This window comes from Staurois parvus, unplaced genomic scaffold, assembly GCF_062004578.1.
Source record: "Staurois parvus isolate SC_StPar_1 unplaced genomic scaffold, SC_StPar_1.0 ptg000151l, whole genome shotgun sequence".
NCBI classification, from domain to species: domain Eukaryota; kingdom Metazoa; phylum Chordata; class Amphibia; order Anura; family Ranidae; genus Staurois; species Staurois parvus.
In genome coordinates, this window is record NW_028317947.1 from 6,923,591 (window position 1) to 6,947,800 (window position 24,210).

At 40.4% G+C, this 24,210-nt stretch overlaps 1 protein-coding gene across 1 annotated transcript in view; it reads right to left on the reverse strand.

Moving 5' to 3' along the window:
• MED24 (mediator complex subunit 24) overlaps window positions 1–24,210 on the reverse strand; it is an 80,494-nt gene that overhangs the window by 36,876 nt on the left and 19,408 nt on the right. Inside the window, exons 5-16 of the mRNA XM_089674379.1 lie at window positions 23,838–23,911; window positions 20,768–20,991; window positions 17,650–17,761; window positions 12,717–12,867; window positions 12,055–12,168; window positions 9,386–9,433; window positions 9,196–9,278; window positions 7,492–7,578; window positions 7,044–7,149; window positions 5,470–5,612; window positions 2,831–2,868; window positions 2,473–2,555 (exon numbers count right to left, since the gene is read on the reverse strand). Coding sequence (XP_089530505.1) covers window positions 2,473–2,555; window positions 2,831–2,868; window positions 5,470–5,612; window positions 7,044–7,149; window positions 7,492–7,578; window positions 9,196–9,278; window positions 9,386–9,433; window positions 12,055–12,168; window positions 12,717–12,867; window positions 17,650–17,761; window positions 20,768–20,991; window positions 23,838–23,911 — 1,263 coding nt within the window. The remainder of the gene's footprint in view (window positions 1–2,472; window positions 2,556–2,830; window positions 2,869–5,469; window positions 5,613–7,043; window positions 7,150–7,491; window positions 7,579–9,195; window positions 9,279–9,385; window positions 9,434–12,054; window positions 12,169–12,716; window positions 12,868–17,649; window positions 17,762–20,767; window positions 20,992–23,837; window positions 23,912–24,210) is intronic.

Consider the following 24,210-nt stretch of genomic DNA (forward strand, 5'->3'; position numbering starts at 1 on the left):
ATGTAAATGACCTCTACTATAGTAATCATGCCTTAAAGCGGTCATAAAGGCTAATTATTTTTTTTCCCTAAAATAATAAACATGTTATACTTACCTGCTGTGTGCAATTGTATTGCACACAGCCCTGCACCTTCTCTTCTGCGGTCTCTTTCTGCCGTTCTTAGTTCCTCTTCTGTGTGTGCTGCCACTGCAAGCCGCTTGCTATGGGGCACACCTGTGGGCTTGCTCCAAAGTCAGACTGTGTGCATCCATAGACATACACAGAGAAGCTCAGCCCCTGCTCACTCCTGACAGGAGTTGATTGGCAGCAGCGGAAGCCAATGGCTCCCACTGCTGCCTCTGTGTCCTATACGAGGAACACAGACGATCACTACTGGGATATTTTTTTATCTTAATGTAGGGAATGCATTAAGGTAAAAAATGTCTTGCCTTTACAAATACTTTAAAGCCAACCCGTGCTTTGCTCATGTAGAAATTTGCTGCTGGGGAGGGAGGCTTTAAAACAGAGCTCCATGCAAACATCTAAATACAAAAATGCAGTACATAATAAAGGGAGTGGATATACCTGACAAACAATTTGTATTTCTATCGATCCAGTTCTGAGATGTGCACAGCTCTGTTACGAAGCACAAGAATGACACTACTTTCTAAAGTATATTTTAATAACGAATACAGTGGGGATCGAAAGTTTGGGCACCCCAGCTAAAAATTTGTATTAATGTGCATAAAGAAGCCAAGGAAAGATGGAAAAATCTCCAAAAGGCATCAAATTACAGATTAGACATTCTTATAATATGTCAACAAAAGTTAGATTTTATTTCCATCATTTACACTTTCAAAATAACAGAAAACAAAAAAAATGGCGTCTGCAAAAGTTTGGGCACCCTGCAGAGTTAATATCTTGTACTGCCCCCTTTGGCAAGTATCACAGCTTGTAAACGCTTTTTGTAGCCAGCCAAGAGTCTTTCAATTCTTGTTTGAGGTATCTTTGCCCATTCTTCCTTACAAAAGTCTTCCAGTTCTTTGAGATTTCTGGGCTGTCTGTCACGCACTGCTCTTTTAAGGTCTATCCATAGATTTTCAATTATGTTGAGGTCAGGAGATTGTGAAGGCCATGGCAAAACCTTCAGTTTATGCCTTTTGATGTGATCCCCCGTGGATTTCGAGGTGTGTTTAGGATCATTATCCATTTGTAGAAGCCATCCTCTCTTTAACTTCAGCTTTTTCACAGATGGCATCAAGTTACCATCCAAAATTTGCTGAAATTTTATTGAATCCATTTTTCCTTCTACTCGTGAGATGTTCCCTGCGCCACTGGCTGCAACACAACCCCAAAGCATGATTGATCCAACCCCATGCTTAACAGTTGGACAGAGGTTCTTTTCATTAAATTCTGTGTGCCTTCTTCTCCAAACGTACCTTTGCTCATTCCGGCCAAAAAGTTCAATTTTAACCTCATCGGTCCACAGAACTTGTTTCCAAAATGCATCAGGCTTGTCTATATGTTCATTTGCAAAGTTCAAACGATGATTTTTGTGGTGAGGATGTAGAAGAGTTTTCTTCTGATGACTCTTCCATGAAGACCATATTTGTACAAGTATCTCTTTATAGTGGAATAGTGTACCACAACTCCAGTGTCTGCCAGATCTTTCTGGAGGGATCGTGCAGTCAAACGTGGGTTTTGAATTGTTTTTCTCACAATCCTGCGAGCTGTTCTGTCTGATATTTTTCTTGGTCTTCCAGATCTTGCTTTAACTTCCACTGTTCCCGATGACTGCCATTTCTTAATTACATTCCGAACAGAGGATATTGACATCTGAAAACGCTTTGCTATCTTCTTATAGCCTTCTCCAGCTTTGTGAGCGTCAACTATTTTCAGTTTCAGTTTTCTAGACAACTGCTTAGAAGAACCCATGGTGCTGATTGTTGGGGCAAGGTCAGATGAGTCTGGGCATTTAAAACCTTTGAGATTGACATCACCTGGTCTTACCAGACGATGATTGAGAACAATCCATGACACTGGCAGGTCTCAGCTTTGCAAAGGGGGCAGTGCATGCTATAAATTCTGCAGGGTGCCCAAACTTTTGCAGACGCCATTTTTTTGTTTTCTGTTATTTTGAAAGTGTAAATGATGGAAATAAAATCTAACTTTTGTTGACATATTATAAGAATGTCTAATCTGTAATTTGATGCCTTTTGGAGATTTTTCCATCTTTCCTTGGTATCTTTATGCACATTAATACAAATTTTTAGCTGGGGTGCCCAAACTTTCGATCCCCACTGTACACTGACAACACCCTGCCCCCAGCATGCTGAATGGACAAGAATGAGAGCAGCAGATGACTGATTCATCCACCTGCTCACCTCTCCTGTCATCTTGCATTTGTTTAGCATATTTTCAAGCAGCTCACCTGACTGTTGCATAGTGATAACCCTCATGAATAAAAATATGACCATAAATAAAAGATCTACCTCTGAGCCATAGGTCTGTGCTACATGACACAGCATCAAGAAAGAAATGTCAAACAACAGGGCACGGGTGGATGCAGCTTTTGCTGTGGAAAAAATAGGAATAATTAGTTTCAAGGGTTAAAAAAAAAAAAAAATAGAGTATGCCCTATGGTAACTCAGGGGTCATCTGGTTTTCAAATAAATCTACTAAGCAAGGCCTCTAATTACATAACATATTGAATAGTACTGTGAATACGATCCACTGAAGACACAACATAAGACAGGCCTGTAAAACACAACTTGCTTCTTACAAGTAGATTATAGTAAAGTGGAAATCATGTATAATACATTTAAATATGCAAACATAAATGGAACTTACAGCCTTCAGTACCGATGTGTCGCGTAAATTCATTCAGTCTGAAATAGAAAAATGCTATTTTATTAAATGCAATGTTCGTCTATCTAGCTTATTAAATGTATGAAATATTTCATACATATACTTCTCCTTTTACTTCTCCTTCTCAAGCTGATTTAAGCTGGTTTGCTGAAAATCATACCGCAGTTTACAAAGCTCATTAGCTCAGGCTTAATGCAAAACCAAAGATTCTTTATTTTAATTGCGAACACTCGGAAAGCTTTAAAATAGTGTTGTATGGATACCTGTAAAACGGTGGTTTTTTTTGGGGGGGGGGGGGGTTTGCTGTGTGTTTTCTGGTGTGATCTCGGATAGCTGCATAGCTTGACTTTAGGTTTGCCACACCTCCCAATTAGTAAGCCACCAGGCATACAACACGGGGGGTTTCTCTAATTTCCGCCGTGTGTTCTTTAGCTGTATTTAGTAAAACAGCAATGAACAAGAAGTGGAAGGAGCAAAGAGCAGGAAAAGAGAGAGGATTGGGGTTAGCATGGAACAGTGCTCATACGCACCCACTTTTAATGTGGTACTATTATTATTGTACACGCAGGGCTGTGGATATAGGGGTACCACCAGTCCTCCTGTATGGGGCCCAGGCCTGCAAGGGGGTCCAGGAAGCTGGGTGAATTGGGTGTTGGCAAAAAGGGTGATAGGCACAACGGGGGCTATTACTGGAATTGATCCCCCTGTATGGCTCTCTACAGCAGCTGAAAGCTGGCTTCTCCTCTCCCCCCCACTGGCTTTCAGCTGCTGCAGAGACAGCCATATTGGGGATCTGTTCCAATAATAGCTCCCCCATCCCACCCCCATCACCCTCCCTCTGCATCATATGTTTTCCCCTGCTGCCTAGGCCCCCCTGTGTGCCCCCACCCTTGCAGTGCTGCCAGCTTCCCTCTTCTCCTTCTCACCAGCAGCTGCAAGCACACAATAGGATCCTTCAGGATGGAGAGCAGGGGAAGGATCCGGTAAATATGTCACATTTAGCAGCCCCTTCCTTTCCTGAATGAACACAATGAGTGATTGGTACCACACCTCACCGTGTTCATTCATAAATGCAGCCTAGTAAACTGTTTATTTGGAGAGGTACCCTGTCAGGTTGGCTGCATGGGGCCCAGTGGTTTCTAACAGCAGCCCTGTGTACAGGATTTATATAGCACCAGCAGTTTGCTCAGCACTTTTTAATGTGAAGGGAGACAGTGTGGTTATAATACAACTCACGTCAAGAGGGACAGAAACGCCCTGCTTGTGAGAGCGCATAATGTAAAAGACATATTTTTACACATCATGGGGATAAAGTAAAAGATAATACTGATACGTAAATTTACTTATTTCAGGTACTTTATATAGCGCCGTCAATTTACACAGCGCTTTACACATATATATTGTACATTCACATCAGTCCTTAACCCTCAAGGGGTGTACAAGCTAAGGCCCCTAACTTATATTCATACATACACATACTAGGGCCAATTAAGACAGGATCCAATTAACCTACCAGCATGTCATTGGAGTGTGGGAGGAAACCGGAGTACCCGGAGGAAACACACGCAGGCACAGGGAGAACATGCAAACTCCAGGCAGGTGGTACCGTGGCTGGGATTCGAACCAACGACCCTAGTACTGCCAGGTGGAAGTGCTACCCATTTAGCCACTGTGCTGCACATATTACAACCTTTAGATATTTTCAGAAAGTAACATTCAAAAATGTCTGAGTGTTTGCATAGAAAAAGATAGTTTTACTTGAAAAACTGAGAAACTGTATCAGCAGCACAGTTTAGTGTTTAGCACTCTTTAGCGCTAGGCTCCCCAGTTCAACTCTAAAACCAGGACACTATCTACCCAAATTTTGTATGATCTCACTGTGATTGGGTTTCCTCTAGGTTCTCCAATTTCCTTCTACACTTCAAAGTCAAGGAGGTTAATTGACTCCTATCTACATTGGCCCTAATATGTATACACATAAGATAGGGACCTTAAACTGTAAGTTCCTTGAGACTAATCCCTGCCTTTTAAGACCGTCCTATACAGACTTCCAATTTGAAAGGAAGTAATCAGGTTTTATTGCGCTCTCTCTTTTTAGAAATCCCATAATGGTTTGTGACACCATTGTCATGGGTGCGCCCTGTATGAAATATTTATTGGTAAAATTCTGATTTTATATACTTTGTTAAAAAATATAAAACATTTAGCCCTGGTTCACACCAGTGTGACTTGTCATGCGATTTGACAGTTCCAAATAGCATGACAAGTCACACCCTATTTGTGCCTATGGAACAGGTCCAATTGGTACAACTGATTTTGCGATGCGGCACAGATTTTGAAAAAAAAAAAAAAGGTTCCTGCGTTATTTTTGGCAAGTTCATGTGGGACTTTCATAGATATCTGTGCATGAATCGCACAGATGTCAGGCAAGCGGCACATAAAATTGTACTGAGCAGAGGCTTTGAAATTGAGCTACTTCAAGAGAAGCAGCGAGATTTCAAAGTTGTATTCAGTGTGAACCAGGGCTAAATGAGGATGTATAATCTTAAAATAAAATTGACCAAAAATCATTACAGTTTCCACTTAAAGAAGAGAAGCATGTCATTTCTCTGATCACTTACTGAATGAATTTACGGGCAAAAGACTTCAATTTTCCAGTAGCAGCCGCAGCTGCTAGCAGCAGATCCAAACTCTTTCCGGTTAACATATGGCCTAAAACCCCCAGAAGACCTTCAGGGGACTTGGAATGATCAGCATCCATTGTCTGCAAGAAATTTAAAACGTAATGCCGCTGTATAAACATTTATAAACTATATTTAATTGCTACACACCCAATTTGCCTTACTATAGGGTTAATAAAAATTACAATTGTAGTTCAACCAATAGTCAACTATGATTTACTAAAACCAGTAAAAAATGCAAACATAGCTCTTTTGTAAGTTATGGACATACCAGCTCGATTCTGACTGGTCAGAGTCATCACCATGATGTCCCTGACCAATCAGAATGATCTGGCCTGTACTGGAAATGCTGACAACACATTATTCCTAAAGGGGAAACCATGCAGCAAAGGAGAAGCATTGTGTAAGAAGCAAAGAGATCTGTGCATACAGGTCTGAAAGAGACACCAACAAAAGCCAGAGTGAAAGGGACCTTGTGACCATAGATATTCAAGTACTACTACTAAGCAGTAAATGAGCTTTAATAAAGCTTTCACTGCCCTCTGTAGCAGCAGGCACTTTAAAGCAATTTCATTTGGAAGCTTTTGTGACAGAAGTGCTGAAATCATTCAAGTCATTTCCAGTTACACTCTATTCCCTCTAAACAGTGACTTGGCAGCCTTCTAATAGCCAATCTAATCACAATGCAGGTGCTCTGGGAAGAAAGCAAAGAGCTGCTTAGAGGTAACTTGAATGACTTAAATGTTTCTCCAGTGAACTTTGAGGATGAATTGCTCTGAAGCACTTGCAGATAGAGAGGTCAAAGTGATATTAAAGGCATTTTAAAAAAAAAAAAAAAACAAATATGTTATACTTACCTGCTCTGTGCAGTGGTTTTGTACAGTCCTCACCCTCCTCTTCTTGGGTCCCTGCCGGAGCTCCTGGCCCCTCCCTCCTGCCAAGTGCCCCCAGAACAAGCAGCTTGCTATAGGGGCACCTAAGCATCCTTGGCCCCGAGCCACTGCTCTACATGTCCATTCCATGGCTCGGCTCCGTCCCCTCTCCTCACTGGTTGTGATTGACAGCAGCAGGAGCCAATAGCTCCCACTACTGTCTCAGCCAATGAGGGGGAGAGTCTCTGTAGAGCCAAGGATCTTGTGCACATCGTTGGATCGCGATGGGGCTCAGGTAAGTATTGGGGGGCAGCTGCATACAGAAGGTTTTTTACCTTCATGCATAGAATGCCTTTACAACCACTTTAAAGCTCATTTACTATTAAAGAATATGTAAAAAGTTGAATGTCCATAGCCTGGCCACAGGTTCTTTTTAAGGACAGTATGTATGCCTATGCCCTGAACGGTCAGCTTCATTTTCCCAGGAGACCCATTCATGCATAGAGTGCTACTGTTCTCTTTGTCTGTCCTATTCTACAGGGTGTCTTTCACCCATACAAATCATAGTGGTAAAAGAAGGTTTCCCTGTAGGCTCCTCCATCAGTTGTAGATTTCTCGTAGCCTATGTTGATGCTTACTCACCTTCAGGATGTTGGTGACAGTGGGCTCTGCTCTGAGGATTAGTCCTGGATTAGGCTGGATGGCAGAGCTCTCTGTAGAGCGTGGAGCTTGCTCTCGGTCTGCGGTTCTAACAATAGTGACAGAAGGAAGGTGATATACAAAAATCTTTACTGAATTCTTCAAACATGTTTTGTAACTTTCTTATTACCCAACAAAGTAAAAGCTAGGATCTCAAAAAATCAGTAGAAACTTTTAAACATTTGGTATTTTATTTCTCTGGGTTACGTAGGGAATGTACTTATTTGTTATGTTTTTTTCTGAAAGCTGCAATACTGGACCTAATTTCTAATATCAAGCGTGGCTTTGTGCTTGAATGATCAGACTGGTAGTTCAAGTTACTGATCTGATCTTCAAGTACATAAAACTTTAAAATATGATAGGGGCAGGAAAGAAAGCTTATAAATATTACCTTTTAGAGATAAGGTTTTCCAAATGATGGTCAGACAGTAAACTCAGCTTGTGACATTCCTGAAGCAGCAGGCTAACACAATCACAGCTGCGGAAGAAAATAGAACGTTTATTTGCATTAGAACATTCATCACCGATGATTCACTACAAATCGGATTTTTTTTTTAGGCTGGATGATATAAAACAGTTGATACAGAAAAAAATGTGGGGAAGTTAAAACACTAGCTTCTCTAGTTTAGCACAGATAACCATTCATTAATGTCCATTAAAACTGAACCTAAAGCAAACTAATTATTACATAAATGTTAACCATTTTACCTGCTAGAAACTTAGGCTTTAAAATGAAATTCCGTTTTTTTTTGGCAAAGTTCACCTTTTAAAAAAAATAATAAATGCACATTTTTTGCAGGTAAATTGAGGATGCAAAGTAAAGCTCCTGCAGACAGTGCACTGTCTGCCAGTACCTCCCCGTATTTATCAGTCTAGACTGAAATTGACAGCTTAGACTAGCACACTAAGTACTGGAAAACACTTTCAGTCCAGCAGAGTCAATGAACTACGAGAGAGTTCACCAGTGCTCTCGCAGTTCACTGAGGACTACAAGCCATCTGCCGCAATGGCAGACACTATTAGTCCATCCATTCACAGAACTCTTTGAATGAAGGATGCGGCTGTGTGGGCAGAGGTCACATGGCCGCACTGTATTTGAATAATGACAGTGTGTGAGGGGTCCACTGTCAAAATGGGGGATCGAGACAGGGTGCCAGCATGTGCTTTAGTAACATATTACACTATGAATATGGGTGTAACATGTTACTAAAGGTGAACTTTTCCTTTAATGTTGGTGACTGTGTGTTTGTGTGTGAAAACATACTTTGCAAGAATTATAAATTATTATTAGAATTCACTATGGAGTTTTATGACATTTAACAATGCATTTAACTTGCAGCTTTATACATGTATACATAAAACAGCACAATGAACTCTAAAATCCTTGAAAAAGATTTTTACTTACAGGTTCTGTAGAGCAATTTATCCCTTTTCACACATTTTAGTTTGAAGTTCTTATCAAATAGCTCAGTTGGAAGTTTTAATCAGACAAATGGCCCCAACAGTCAGGCAGCCATTGCTGTGCTGTGTCCTGTGATACACTCTTAGTGCTCTGGGAACCCTTTGTCGTGTAATAAATGTTTATTTGTAAAACCAACTAGGACCAACTGTTTATAACAAGTACAGAAATCACAAATTACATTATTTTCCAACATACATACGCTTGTGAGATGTTGGTTGGAGCAGACATTTGTTAATTCAGTATTTAACTTTATCAGTCAAAGCTGAAATAGACAGCTTAAACTGCTACACTTACGCCGTCCATAAACGGTTCGAATCTTGGTTGGTTTAGCAGGGACCGGCTGAGATTTTAACCATGTACGGGCAGGCTGAATGTACCCAAGTTGATCAATCGATCAACTTGAGTCCAACCAGCCTGTTGGATTTTACATGTGATTTTTGCTAGCGGCTATTATAGCCACTAGCAGTAATCACTGTGTTCTCCTGGCGGGGACGGCTCCCCCCAGCCCCCTACTGGGAGAACACAATGGCTCCACGGGATGGAAAAGAAAATTGTTTCATCTATGGTCAGCTTAAGTACTGGCAAATACTTTCACTTTTACATAGCCAAAGGCCATTGCAGCAGATGACTTACTTGCACCTCTGATCAGCTTTATCTAAGAGTGGGGTTAGCTTGAGTAAATACTCAAATGCGGTGTTCAAATCCTCATTGAAGTCCTACAAGACATAAGAGTGACAGTGGTGTGACAACAGTAACAACCTGAAATGCTTTGTAATGTGTGCAGTACAATGCTTTGCAATGTGTGTATGATGTGACTGCTTACCTGATCTACCTGCCAGAATTTCTTCAGCTTAGACAGCACTTGTGGGATCTGAAGAAGATATAAAAACAGGTAGCGAAAAAAAAACTCAATATCTCAACACAAAAAACTTGAGGGAACAAAACCATCGCTGAATTTGTTCCACCTGCTGTCAAAATGAGGTACTGTATCCTAGCTAGAAAATACAAGTTTTCAGTGGGAAGCACTGTATCAGAAAGGACAGATTTTAGTATGCTCAGCATTATATAAATCATTTTTATGTGCTTTCCACTGTTTATGAGGCCATGGGGAAGAGGGTACTAAATGCAGCATTATGGATCTTTTTTTGTTATGAATTTTTGGGAAACAGAGTTCTGCACACAATACATTTGGCACATTAGGCTAGGCTAAGTGGTTCGATCTACTTTGAGGTGTTTAGTTAGCTTTTCCACTGCGGAAAAACATCTTATATCTGGTACCCCATGGTTTATAAATCTTACTATATAGTCAGAAGTTCCCTTACCCAAAAATACTCACTCTGACCAATCATGCCAAAACTAACATGCCACTAAATGCAGTGGTATAGGGAGGGCTTTCAATCTAAACTGGAATTTCCCATTAAATAAGATGGCCAAGTGAATGTAGAACTCTAGAACCATACAGGCCAGTCTAGAAGCAAGCAAAATTCTTAGCCAAGGTTCACACTATTGCGGTGTGGGAAACATCGTAATCCGTGCGAGTTTCCCATGCCACATTCACTGCTTTTGCGATCTTCTGTCGGCACGAACGTGGTGATACTAGCTTAGGAGCTCTGTGGAATACTAGCAACCTACTATTGTACACTTGGAGAGTCATGCCTATTGTATCTGGAAACATGTGAGTGCAATACTAGTGTGTCTGCTTTTACTAATAAACAGAATTACACTATTTTGGATGCCCCTCTCCATTCCTTACATGTATATACCTAATCTGCTTTACATTTGAATTACCGGGAATGACAAGAAACATTTAATCAGGAGGACTACAAGCTCCAGCATGACTTCCTATGCCCCACCATAAGCGTGAAAGACTTTTATTTCACCATAAGAGTCCGTTAAAGTTGGTGAGTGAGGGGGCACACAGTCGGGGAGCACAGGGCACTTAGCACCTTCTGGAAGTGATGGGATTTTTGTTCACTTATTGATTTCGCATTTAGGACTTTATTTCACAATGTTTTGTTATGTGTTCATTATTATAGCATGTTTTTCATGTAATATAACATACATTGAGGAAGCGCTCCTGTATTGTGTTGACAAGGTTGTACGTTTTATAGGAGCAGCAGCCCAGTTTTTTTGTTTAATATTGGGTGTGCACTATTGATTGGCATGTCCTAAGCGCAGGTGATCATTATCTATCATCACCAACTTTTCCTATTTGCTTTTAAATGTTCAACAGTAGTAAGGAGAATTTGTATGGAGGATTTGATCTATATCTAAGAAAAGGAGTTGATCTTTGCCCGGGTGCTTTCAGTTGGTATAAAGTCCAATTAAAGGGACACAAGTGTTTTATGACCTAGCATTATCTGTGAGGTCAAAAGCTCCAGATGAGAGAACATCTGGTGATTGGTGGATTTGCAACACAAGTGTGATATAGAAGACATTAAGAGTACAGAAGAGAATATTTATATGTATATTCATGAACATTTGAGAAGCATATAAGTGGACTTTTTTGGCTTTTTTTTTTTTTCATTTTATCTGATGTTGTGCAAAGTATATTTTGACTTGTTGGGCATAACTGTTTAATTGTATTTAAATTAAAAGCACTGCACTATTTTTGAGTTATATGGACACACTACATATAAAATATGAGTATGTGAAGGGTGGGGGCAGCTTTCATATAGGATCAGTATTGTGTGATCACTGCAATAGAGAGTGTTTAGAGAATTGTAGTTATTTTGTACAGAGCAGCTTGCAAGACTATATACATTAACATCACAAACGTAGTGCATTTGCCTACATGGGATCCCACCGGATCGCATGCTACAATACGAACATGCGATCCGATTGTGGTGGGTTCCAAATGTACTGCAGAACGCCTTTGGTGCAATTTGAGCCCATTCAAAGTAAATGGGCTCAAATTGCACTGCACTGAATAGCATGTGAATTGTACAGGAATGCAGTGTGATTCCTGTTCAATTTACTTGCAGTTCACAGTGCGAACCGAGGCTTAGGGAACATGTTTCAAGGATAACTAAGAATGACTAAAGCAAGCACGAACTCTTCTGGGTGTAGCTCTTGGGATATGCCCCGCCATGGTCAATAATAATCAAGTAATAAAGATATATATTAATGCAAATTACCCACAGCATGATGTAGCAAACATACAGACAGTTTGGTAACTGAAATCTAAAAGCTTGCTGAGATATTACAACAAACCACTAATAAAGTGCATGAAAGTGGCATGCTCAAGAATCTGGCCCAATAAATAAGTTCTATCATCTTAATCAAGGGCAAAGATAGTTTCTACAGGGGACAATTAGACTGTACTACCCCCAGGTCACTGAAGGATTATGGCCATAAGGGTTATGGGAAACACTTTCTCAATGCTGTTAATTGCTCTGTCTTCTAGAGGTGTCTGTCTGCTAATATCTTTGAGATCTCCTACATGCCAAAAAGGAAATAACACTTTCCAATACATGTTTCCTCAGGACATACTTTGAGAAAAGTAAATGCAGTCCATTTCAGCTCATCAGTTCCTGCAGGTGATTCAATTAACCCTACAATGCATGCCTTCCAGACCTCGAGGAGGAAGAGATGAGACGGAATCCGCTGTGGGAATAGGAATACGGACATCATCAGACACGTTATCACCAAAGCAGCACTTAAAAAATAATTAAAGGAAAAATAGACTAGTCACCAGCCAGGTACAATATAGCCAAAGTTTGTGATTCATAATATAGAACAGGATTAAAAATACAAATTATGTTTTTCAGCTGCACTAATTTTGAATGAAATGCTCCAATGTGTAAATAAATTGTTGCAATTTTTCAGGCAATTTTAACCAATTTCCACTATCACCAGCCACCAATATTGACCTATCCTGAAAATGTCAGTTACCTGGCTGTCATATTGACTCACTTGCATTAATACTTTTACTTTCTATATCCAGATATAAACAAAAATATATGTTCCAGGTGAGTATCATAGAAAGCTTTTGTCAAGGGATTACTAGCATTTTCAGAGGTCAGCAATGCCAGCCCCATATTCCTATTCTTGACAAGTTTACTTAAGGAAGGATTAAGCCTATTGCACATCAGAATCTCCCTAGGAAGGTTAGCAATGGCCGACTCTCTCAATATATAAAGGCATCATCTCACCTGCATTCTTCTCACTGTGTTCAGTTGCTCCACAAATGGCTGTGCCTCCCCTGTAAGGTTCATTGTGCCTTCTAACATCACAACAGCATGAACTGTGGGGAAACCCGTGCAGTGTAGCTGCTCAGAGTGTGAGGAAAGCATGGATGGAATGCTATTGAGGTAAAAGAAAACAGATTGTCATCCCTAGTAGTCATACCATCATCACTTTTTTAATTAAGTGTGCAATTCAGCTTTCAGAGTAGCCAACTATAAAAAGGTGGTTTATATGAAACAGAAATAATGTAACATGTAGGCATTTCAGCAGTATACCAGATATTCCTATATTCAATATGAAAGTGTAAACCATGGAGCAATGTTTTAATAACAGGATTTTTGTTCTCGTTGTATTATACTTTTCTTGGAGTCCATTAAGAGAAACAGGAAGAAATGAACTGTCATGTTCTGTTGCTACCTACAGGAGGACTAGACACTGGTAACTCAAAAAATTGTAGGCCAGCCAAGGATAACCTTCCTACTACTAGTGTATCTTAATTTTTTGCTACTGTCCTTGGAGGATGGACTTATTTTTCTTTTTTTTTTTTTAACGTGCTGGGAAACATTCACCTATTGTTTGCCAGCACTATTTTGTCTTCTACATTTTTTCTTCAAATCTTCAAAGAGTTGGTTCCAGCAAGGATTTCTGAAGTTCCAGGATCCATTCAAGCCTTTGCAAAGTCTGGATGATCATGACTGCATTGTCTGCCAGAACCTGTGCTGACTCTTCCCTGCACAGGAAGTCGCTTAGGTATTCCACAATGAGAATACCTTGAAAGTGAGCAAAGCTAGTACTAGAGTCAGCACCTTGGTAAGCACCCAATGTGCAGAGGAGAGGCCAAATGGCAGAGCTACAAACTAAAAGTGGATCAGGCCACAGCAATGTGTAGAAATTGCTGATGTGCTCAAGAGATGGAGACACACAGGTATGAGTTCTTGATGTCCACAGAGGCCAGGAAGTCTCCCTGGTAGAGGAGATGATGATACACCTGGTAGATTCCATATGGAACATCTGAGGTTGAATGAAGATATTTAGACTCATCCACCCTATCAACTGTTCAATGTCTGCTACCGCTCTCTGCCATTCCCTCCATTGGCTGCCACTAACACAACAAATTAAATTCAAAATGCGAACAGCAGCTTACAAAGCCATCCACATCTCTGGCCCCAGCTACATCACTATCCTATTCTCAAAATACCAACCAAAAAGCGCACTCTTTGTTCCTTCCAAGACCTCCTGCTCTCTATTTCCCTTGTCACCTCCTCCCATGCTTGCCTGTAGGACTTCTCCTGAGCCTCTCCCTTCCTGTGGAATTCCCTACCACAATCTGTCTGAAAATATCCTACTCTGTCCACTTTTAGGCGATCCCTGAAAACTTTTCTTGTCAGAAAAGCCTATCCTGCCTCCACCTAAAAATTGTACATGTATTATCTCCATCGGCTCATCCTCCACAGTTATTACTTTTTCTATCACTTGATACTCCCCTTTTAAATTGTAAGCACTAACGAGCAGGGCCCTCTGATTCTTCCTGTATTCGATTGCATTGTAACTGTACTGTTTGCCCTCACATTGTAAGGCACTGCACAAACGGTTGGTGCTATACAAATCCTGTATAATAATAATAAATAGAGCGAAGGCAAAGTGAACAAGAAGGCATAAACAGACTAGCAGACCCAATTTATACTTGAATAAAAAGACTTTTGCATGATTTAACACCCATTTTGTCCTGAAATACTGCAGTATTGATATCAATTTCTAGGAATTTTCCTAAATACTTATCCTAAGCACTGTTCACAAAAAATGTGTACGTACTACAATAAGGCTGGATTCAATGTCGGGAGTGTTGGTGTAATATACCGCCATTCATTCTGAACGGCATCCCCACATACCTGCATTGCAGTGCACATCAATACCCAAGGAAAATATGCTATGGAAGGGGGCTATTTCTAAGCATGAGGGATAACTACACCAAAGATACAGTCACACATTAAAGAATTACTATTTTATAAAAGAATGCGTGTGGTCATAGCAGATTATATTTAACAATATTTTATTTTTATAAACACATTTTTTTACTTCCTCTTTTCAAGGTATAAACAACAGATTGCCCATCCAACACATTTTTTTTACTTCCTCTTTTCAAGGTATAAACAACAGATTGCCTATCCAACACTTACTATTTCTCCACTTTCAAGCTTCCAGAAAGGCAATGGTGACATAGCCCTGGATGTACAGAAGCCTCCTGGATAGACACCGTCACTTTTGCCTGCAATGGAGATCTTGTTCTAAACTGCAAGATCTCGCAGTGTTCTACTGCACATGCACTATATGAATGCACCATACAACATACCACTCATTTGTCAATTTTCCAACAGATGAATGTAATGTTGTAGGAGGCATGCACAGCATTTTTCCTACCTCATTTAGCGCATGCGCAGTAAACCTGAGGAAAATACGTCATTGGTGGGCCTGCACAGGTAGCAAGAAGGGAAAAGATGGCCACCAATGATGCTCATTTTTGAAAGGACAGCACAGCAGTTGGGGAACAGAGGAGGCATCAAAAAGGAAAATTACAAAGAATAAAAGTGCATGGACAACATGTTTAAGTACACATTTTAAAATATAATTGGCATGTTTAAAGGGGGGTGTCCACTTTAAAACAAGCTGATAGTAGGGCTCAGCAGACTTTCAACAAGCTTCATGTAATGCTAGTTTATAAAGCCTGCCAGCAGCTTTTTAAAGTGAAAGTACTCCCATTAAGATCTGTGTTTAAATACTCCGACTGCTAAATGGAACTTTAAAGGCTTCAACAAAGCTTACTGAAAGCCCTGGATATAATTAAGAAGTTGACGTACACACTTCACTTATACAAGCTTAAGATCTTGTGAACTAGGTCTTACAGAGCATGATAGTATATGATTTGTGTATGCAAATCCTTTTTTTTTAAGTTTTAAGTACAGTTGATAATGGTTAAAAAAAGAAAAAAAAACATGGTATGTCCCACAATGATTTTCCTACACTTCCGATCCCTGGAACACTAAAGGAAATAGGAGTAAATCTTCCCAAAGCAGGAGGTGATTGTAGCCGTATTAGTGCATTTGCGACAGAAACAATTGAGTACTGTCCGTGATACTTTTTTTATTTGCACTAACATACAATTTTGAGGACAAGCTTTCGGAGGAAATCCTCTCTCCATTAACAATGGTCACCAGGACACATAAGGTTTTAAGATCGTTACTCTATCTAAAACAAACGAAAAAAATGTTTGGGCCTTACATAAAACTTAATTCATGTTCCACATATTGTAGATCTGATAAATCCGGTAAATTGTTAAAAAGATAATGTAAATGGACTAAATCAAACCAAGGGGTATTGAAATCAGCAATCCTTACACTTTACTTTAAAACACAATATCTCAAACTATGGAGAGACCCAAACTGGGTCATGGGCATGTTTGGAATAGGCTGCCACATGAACCTATTCTAGTTTGTCCAAACAAGAATTCAGTGACGTGATATAAAACACAGTTTCCAATGATATACTACAGAAATGGTGAAGATAATCTATAATAAGTTACTTGGCCATTGCTATTGGTCTTTGACTTTGCTGATATTTTTGTAATACTTCTCTTTCTGGGTCCCATTATGGCAACAATTCTGTTATTTTGGTATAAATATTTTAGGAATCCCTGCTTTAAATTATATGATAAAACGCTGTTTTTTCTTTCTTTTGAACAAGTCTGGGAAGGTTTTTTCCTTTTACAGCACACCTGGAGGTACTGAACAGACTGCAAAACTATTATGCCATGACTCACGACATCTAAAGAGGTGACAATTGCATGCAAACCTATGCATAGACATTGTAGCCAACTCAGTACTTTGTGTGGTTTTAAAGTGTCAGTTCACCTTTACAGAAAAAAAAATTAAAAGGTGAACAAACACTGTACACACTTCACCCCCCTGGTCCTGTCTGTACTTAGTGTATGCTGGGCACGCGGGTCCAGCGGTTTGGGTATTTGAAATCCCAACTCTTCTTCTTATTCTCTGTGCAGCACTTCAGGGGCAGACCAGAGCGATTCTGATTGGTCAGCGCCTACACAGTGAATCACTCAGGTCTCAAGTAGTCAGGGCCAACAAGACCACTGCTATTTTTCTACTTGATTGAAATGGCAGTTGCCTTCACAATAGTCTCTTAGAGTTCTTGGGAGAATTCAGGGAAACCTGGGGAAGTCAAGGTATATTGCTTCCCAGAGAGACACTGCGGGGCAGCATTTTTAACAAGCAAAAACATTTTATTTTGGGGGGAGGGGGGCCCAGGGGGAATTCGGACACAAGGTTCACAACATTTAACTGTGAAAACAAGGCTGCTATCATTACAATATACAGTATTTGTGGCCTTGTTTGCCCAATTTACTAGCAATCCTGCTTAAAAGCTATATATAACAGAGGCTTTTGATTGTCTCTTTTCTTTAGGATAACTGGATTCTTGGTTTCTGCCCAAAAAAGTTATCTATTGGAAAAATTGAAAAGGCCCTTCACAAACAATTATTAAAATAAGCATCCACACTAAGAGACTATACTTGAATGAAACTCTACCTCCTAACAGGAATATGAAAATATTGATGGGAAGTTGGAAGTGTCTCTGTGGAGAAGGAGATACTGTCAATTCTTAGTGCCCTGCCTTCTACAGGTGGGACCCCAGAACACCTCCTGTGTCCTCATAGGTAGTTTATGTAAATGCACTTTATCCTCTACACTAAATGCTTTTATTAGGTTTATGTCAACGTTAAACAGACTCCAGCGATGAAAAGCTTTTGGACTAACAGTCACAACAATATATAGAGAGCCCCTCAAATAAAACCATACATGCTATGGGTAAGTAAAGCAGACAAGACCGTACCTCCTGATTAACGACACACAATCTTCTGCCTGGCTTCGTAGCTGAATGCTGGGAAGGAGACTTATACAATCGGCCAGTCGCAGCAATGACTGCTCCACAGATGCCCAGGAGGCTACAAGCAGAAAAGACAAAAATAACAAGGTCTGACATAACTGCCAACTAGAGAGTATCACCCAATGCAAGTGCCACAATCAGGACGACATGGCTGATCCGATACAGAGACAAGGGATCCATTAGACCTGATTCTTACAGGCTACTTAGCTTGAGAGGGAGAATCTATCAAAGAAATTAATGCTGCAGACCTCACATATCCACAGGGGACCTGGAGGAAGTCAAGCTGAAAATACCTTTAACTGTGAGTAGGCTCTTATCCTATAGACTGAACAACACAACTAGAAAAAAAATTAAAAACCTTTAAAATCTAAATGCCCAAGGTAAGAAAAAAAATTGAGGTGTTGCCAGTAGCAAACAATTTTATTACAGCTGTTTCTTCTAGTTCAGGTAAGAAAGGGAACTTAATTCACAAGACATCTGTAAGGTATTCTTAGGTGAAATGAACTTGACATCTCTGTGTAGGCTGTGTGCCTAAACTGAAAGCATATGTATTGCAAATTTTTTTTTGAACCAGGTAGGGAAGTGTTAAAACCCATCCTTTTTTTTTTTTTTACTGTCTATAACTTCCTGTCTGGTAGACAACACAGGAAATAGGAGGAAATCTGCCCAAAGTAAAGGAAATCCTCTTTTAGACAGATGTCAACGCAACAAGTGTCCACATAGGAACACTTAGCTTTGTTCCTGCTCTGATGACAGCTAAAAATGATGGATTTTCCTTCACTTCAGTCTCGGTGACTATTGTTACTAGGACAAATAGAATATAATGAATCCCCCAAGAAGGGACACAGACCGCAATAACATTTTTACAGGGTTGCTAACCCTTCCCCACTCTATTTAAAACAAAAGAAAAAAAAAATGTTGACTCTAAATACACTAGTAAAGCAGTACTCTACACAACTGTCTCTTGTCTGGTCACACAAATGTTAACTGTGGTTGTGTTGGCTGAGATCAAGTTTTGGATTGAGCAGGGCTGGTGATATATGGGTAGTAAGTTACAGTCCTAAGCTGCTCAACTGGTATTGATACCAATGGAAAAAAGTTTTACCAACAAAGCCTGACAAGGCAATTCTTGTAGTACCAGTACCAACAAGGGCGGGCACAAAAATTAGCAAAGTTATATCTCCTAAAACCCTAGTCTCCTAAAACATATTTTGCTATCCTCGCTGTCAATCATGTGTGTCCCCTCCTATTAGCATGCTTATTGCAATGCAGCACATTTGATTGGCTATTTGTTTCTCCAAGAACAGCTCATTTAGAATATCAATGCCGTTTAAAAAAAATCATAGTTTTGTACTTACTGTAAAATCCATTTTTTTAGGCCACTGAGGGACAAAGAAATTCAGGTACAGTTCAATTATACTGCCTTTTACAGGAAGACTGGATACTGGCAAACTAGTCTCTAACATAACTCTCTCTACCCAGTATGCCCTAGTTTTGTAGTAAAGCAGTACTTTCTTTTTCAGCCATTGAAGGACACAGGAATTTGAATACTGTTTAAACATCCAAAGCAGTCCAACCGAGAGGTGGGCAACACAGAAAAATACATAAATAACAGACCTCTCTAGGAGGTCTGGGTACCTTCTGCAGATCAGGACTTACATGAAGGGCCAGTGCCCGAACATGAGTAGATGAGGTGGGGCCCCCACTACATAGGGGAACCTGCCATTGTGACCAAAAAAAGAAGAGTACGGAGTATCAACCTAATGTTCCAGACCAAGATGAAGAGAGTCTCTACCAAAGGGGAATGGCTTGACAAAGAAGCTGATAAACAAGAACCCACCAACCAGTCCAAAGGAAGTCCTCTCCCCCAGCAGAGTCCCTGCAGTAACTGGGAGTGACATCTGCTGACAATCCAAGGAGACACATGGTCCTCCAGCGTAAGATCTGCCACACACCCAGGGGCACAAACCTCTCAACTTGGTGCAAACGAAAGCCAATTTTCAGAGGAATGTCCTTCAGAAGCACTTTTCAAATGAGGCTAAAATCCTCAGCACCATCCAGCACAGGGGTTAAGTAACTCTTCCTGGTAAAGGGAGAACTCCCACTCTTTTCCAGAGGCGAAGGCACACTCGTAGCAGCAGGAATGCCCCCTCAGTGTCCATATACAGATATACTGTATGGCTTAGCAGTATGCAACTAGACACAAAGTGCTTCAGTTACTCACAAACCCAGTCAGCTGGAGATCCACTAGATGGTTCCAAGCAGAAGCAGCAGTGGGGTGGTGCTTCCTCTATGCTAAATTGCAGGAAAGAATGCAGAGCACAGACATGCATTGCTTCACCCAGCTGATCATGTCAACACTCTGTCCCTCAGCGTTACCCCTTACTAATTTGGTGGCAAATTTGAATGGCCTTACTCACAACGTGAGTCTTCACAGTCATGGCCACACCTGGGACTGTGCCACAGCTCTGGACTTGGAGAGCACTCCTCAACTAAATTTCACAGTACATTTAACTTTGGACAGTGCCACAATGCAGAGAACAGTGCCTGAAGGTCACCTTCCAGACTAGTCCCATGTGTGCAGTCCAATGGGGTCCAGGCACGGCCTCCAAGGAAGCAAGGAATCTTGACTGAAGTCAATGGAAGAAGAAAGCAAAAAACTGGTTTGACTTTTCTCTGCAGAGCTTAGGAAAAAATGCCCATCCTCCTACGACATTAGCAAAAACCTGAGGCATTCTAGGTAGATGAGGAGCTTCAGTAGAGGCTGGGTTAGGATTTCTTTGTTTGCCAGTGTTCAATCCACTTGTAGATGGTGGTATAACCAAGCTATATCTAAATTCCTTTATCCCTCAATGGACAAGAATGAAAAAAAAAAAAAAAGATTACAGCTACACTTAGTTGATTGCTAGAGGAAACACCTTCAACTATTCCCTTCCTCAATGTGAAAGAAAAAGCCACATGCACAAGACTACAGATGGCCTTTGTGTAAAAGGTCAGTGTAGATGAGATAAGCTTTACAGTAACTATAATAGTTAACTATAATCTTCCGTCCTCTCAAGCTTACTTGGTTCCTCCAGTTTGGCAATATGGATGAGTGCACGGTTCTTAGTGCTGCTAAGGATGGACTCCAGTCTCTTCAAGCACATGGAAAGCTGACATTCCCCAATCACTGGATCCAGTATTTCCTTCAGTTTTTCCATATAGTATGTACAACATCTTAGAAGCCAGTTCACAGCATTCATGAGAGCCCGACACATGCTGATGCATTCTTCTGCTTTACCATGACAGCTAGAAGCAAAAGATAATAGGCAAAACTAATGCTGAGATGTCATCAATTTAAGCAACTGGGAAACATCTATAAAATTAATGCACAGCCATAACCTTTACTAGCAATTAGATGATATTTTGTTTTCCTGAAATGAAGTCACTTAAAGTGTTACTAAACCCACAACAGTGAAATCAGTCTGTTTATGCAGTAAAGCATGCTTGTTATACTAACTGTGGAACCTAAGGGGTTAATCCTCCGCATTATGTAAAAAGGCTGTTTGATCCTATCCTCTCTGATCCTCCCCTTTTTCCACAATCCCCAGTCCAACTGCAAATCTTGCAAAGCCTAGGAGACACTCTACACATACTCAGTTTGGTGTGTATTGCAAGTTTTTTCTTGGGGGGCTGTGTTTGTTACAGGACCAATCAGCACTGTCCAGACTGAAGGTCAGGGGTCATGCAGCCTCATGGGACAGTCAGAGCTGAATGAAAACTCCTTCTACAAGATTACCAATGCTCAGCTGGACACTGATAAAAGACACAAGAGTGCTATATACTGCTGATGAGAAAAGGTATTTAGCAGTTTATATTTACTAAAATAATTGCATTTCCATGTTTTGTGTACAGTGAATGCAGGGTCCTGGGTTTAGTAACACTTGTGTTTAATTAAAAAAAAAACAACAGCAGTCTAGGACTGGACCAATGTCAGGAGACAAACGAATGCACCCAATATTCATACATTGTTATGAATCCTAAAATCTACACAACATACCATGACCAATCTCTGTATAAACTTTCAAACAGAACCAGCAGATATTCTACATATGACCTGGGAGTGCCCCAAACTTAGGCCATTCTGGCTACAAATTATAGGACTCCTTCACATTTCTAACATCTGTAATCAAACTCTATAGGGTGTCTTGTCAGATTACGCCATAGATAAGGTCTCTATGGCACTTATACAATTACATCTTTTCTATGCTAGGAAACTAAAAGCAATTCAATGGAAAATGTATATTTATCCCTAAAATTGATGAAAGGGTAACATTAAAGGATATGTGAACTCTTACCTTGTAAAACAACCCATTATGTTTAAAAAAGAAATGAAAGGCAAATCATTTGTGTACATATATAGTGGGGAAAATAATTATTTGCTCCCCTGCAGATATTGAAGGTTTGCCCACTTACAAGGAAATGAAGGGTCTATCATTTTTATCATAGGTGTATTTTAAATGACAGAGACAGAATATCAACCAAAACTCCAGAAAGAACACGATACAAATGTTATAAATTGAGTTGCAGTTAGTCCTCTCGATTTAAGGTGTTCCTAAAGACAACTCCTTATTTGTATAAAAGATATCTGTCCACAGAATCTCCTTCTTGGGCACCACCATGGGCAAGACCAAAGAGCTGTCAAAGGAAGTCAAGGACAAGTCAAGTTTTACCACTGGAGAACAGGCAAGATGTTCTCCCAGCACAGCTAGAACACTGACCATACTGGGATGGATGTGCTGTCACGCATAGCGTGGTCAGTGTTAAATAGGAAAGCAGGAATACTGGCAGGGTCACCAGGTATTTCACACATAGGAAGCAATATAAAGTGAACAGGATACTTTCTAACACAAGTACATGCTACAACAGGCACCTATCAGGAATATGAAATGTTGGGGTAACATTCTTTAACCCCTTCACGCCGGATCGTCCCGGTGTGAAGAGGCGTTCCTGCGCCGGGAGGTGGGCGGGGCTTAGTGTCATGTGGCTGCCGGGGCGTCACGTCCGGTCACATGATCGGGAAAGGTCCCGATCGAAAGAGCGGACCGGGACCCTTCCGTGAGTACCGCACATGTGCTCAGGGCGCGCTCTCTAAGCACATATGTTTTTTGTTACATGAATGCAAATGTGCGGCCGCTCGGCGTCTAGGCCCAGACGCCGGGAGGCCGCACATTTGCGTGCGGCCGGTGTGAAGGGGTTAATTAATGAGGCACTTCCATCCTACAGACTCACATACAAAGCTATTTAAAGCATATCTAACCTCAAGAACAAAATGGAACATATTGCAGATTACCAATCCTTAAATGTGATGGCTGCATTCATTTTCTGTTTTTAGGCTCTTTCCCTTTAATGTTCACCTGGTGATCCTGCCAGTAACACACTCCCTGTCACAATGTGACATTTCATTACTGTACTGTATCTATGGAGGATCAGGATCATCATCCTACAAAAGTGTTTTAGGACTACTGGGAGCAGTGCTGACAACAATCATCAGATGTTATTAGCTCGATTTTTCGTAGGATCTCTAAGTGAACATATGCGTTGCTCTGCACAAGCAAATTAATCTTTATTAGTATAGTGGGCAAGAGAGATGTACACTTTAAATCACTCTTTTTTGTGAGCGTATCTAAATACAACAATATTTGATTTTTTGACATCTTATTAGTCCTCTGTTTAGGTGGCCCCCATTAACTTTTTTCTTACAGGATTTTTTTCCTCCTTTATTTATACCAGATAATCATGAGAATAACACACTTCCTGTACTAGGATGCCAATAATTTCTATGCTGTATCTATGTGCTGTCACTCTAGCCTCTCACCTTATTTAAACTACAAACACACTCTCCTCTCTTCATCTCCATTACATGGAGGCTGTGGTTCACAGAAGATAGCTTGAAAAGAAGTTAATATTGTTGGACGTACCAGTTCATCTCATGGAAGTTACAAGAACATTTAACTTCTGGCAAGATCAACAGGTATATTCTGTACTTGCTGAAAACGTTCTTGGCCAAAAAAACAAATGAAGCCTCTACATCTAAGGAATAGTAAGTTGCCATATATGACATTCCTGTTCTTGGGTTTAAACACAAACATTACCTTAGATTGTCACAGAACATGTCCATGATTTCCAGTAGGGCCTGGACACAAAGGTCTCTGGAGAAGTCATCAAACTGGAGAGAAAATAGAGCTGTCAGCATACATACACATCTACTCTGGTACTGTTATTCTGTACTGCAAGTGTCATTGCTGTACACAGCAACTAAAACACTTCTAAAATGAAAAAAATTTTACGTAAGAGATTGTAATGGTGGCTACACACTATATGAGTACAATCCCCTTTAGATCTTTAGATCTATCATCAACTAGGCAGTACAGGGGCTTGCCTGAATGGAAAAAAATTGAATGGATTGTTCAGACATGTACTCATATTGCAATCTAAAGGAAATTGTACAAAGATAGTACATTTAGA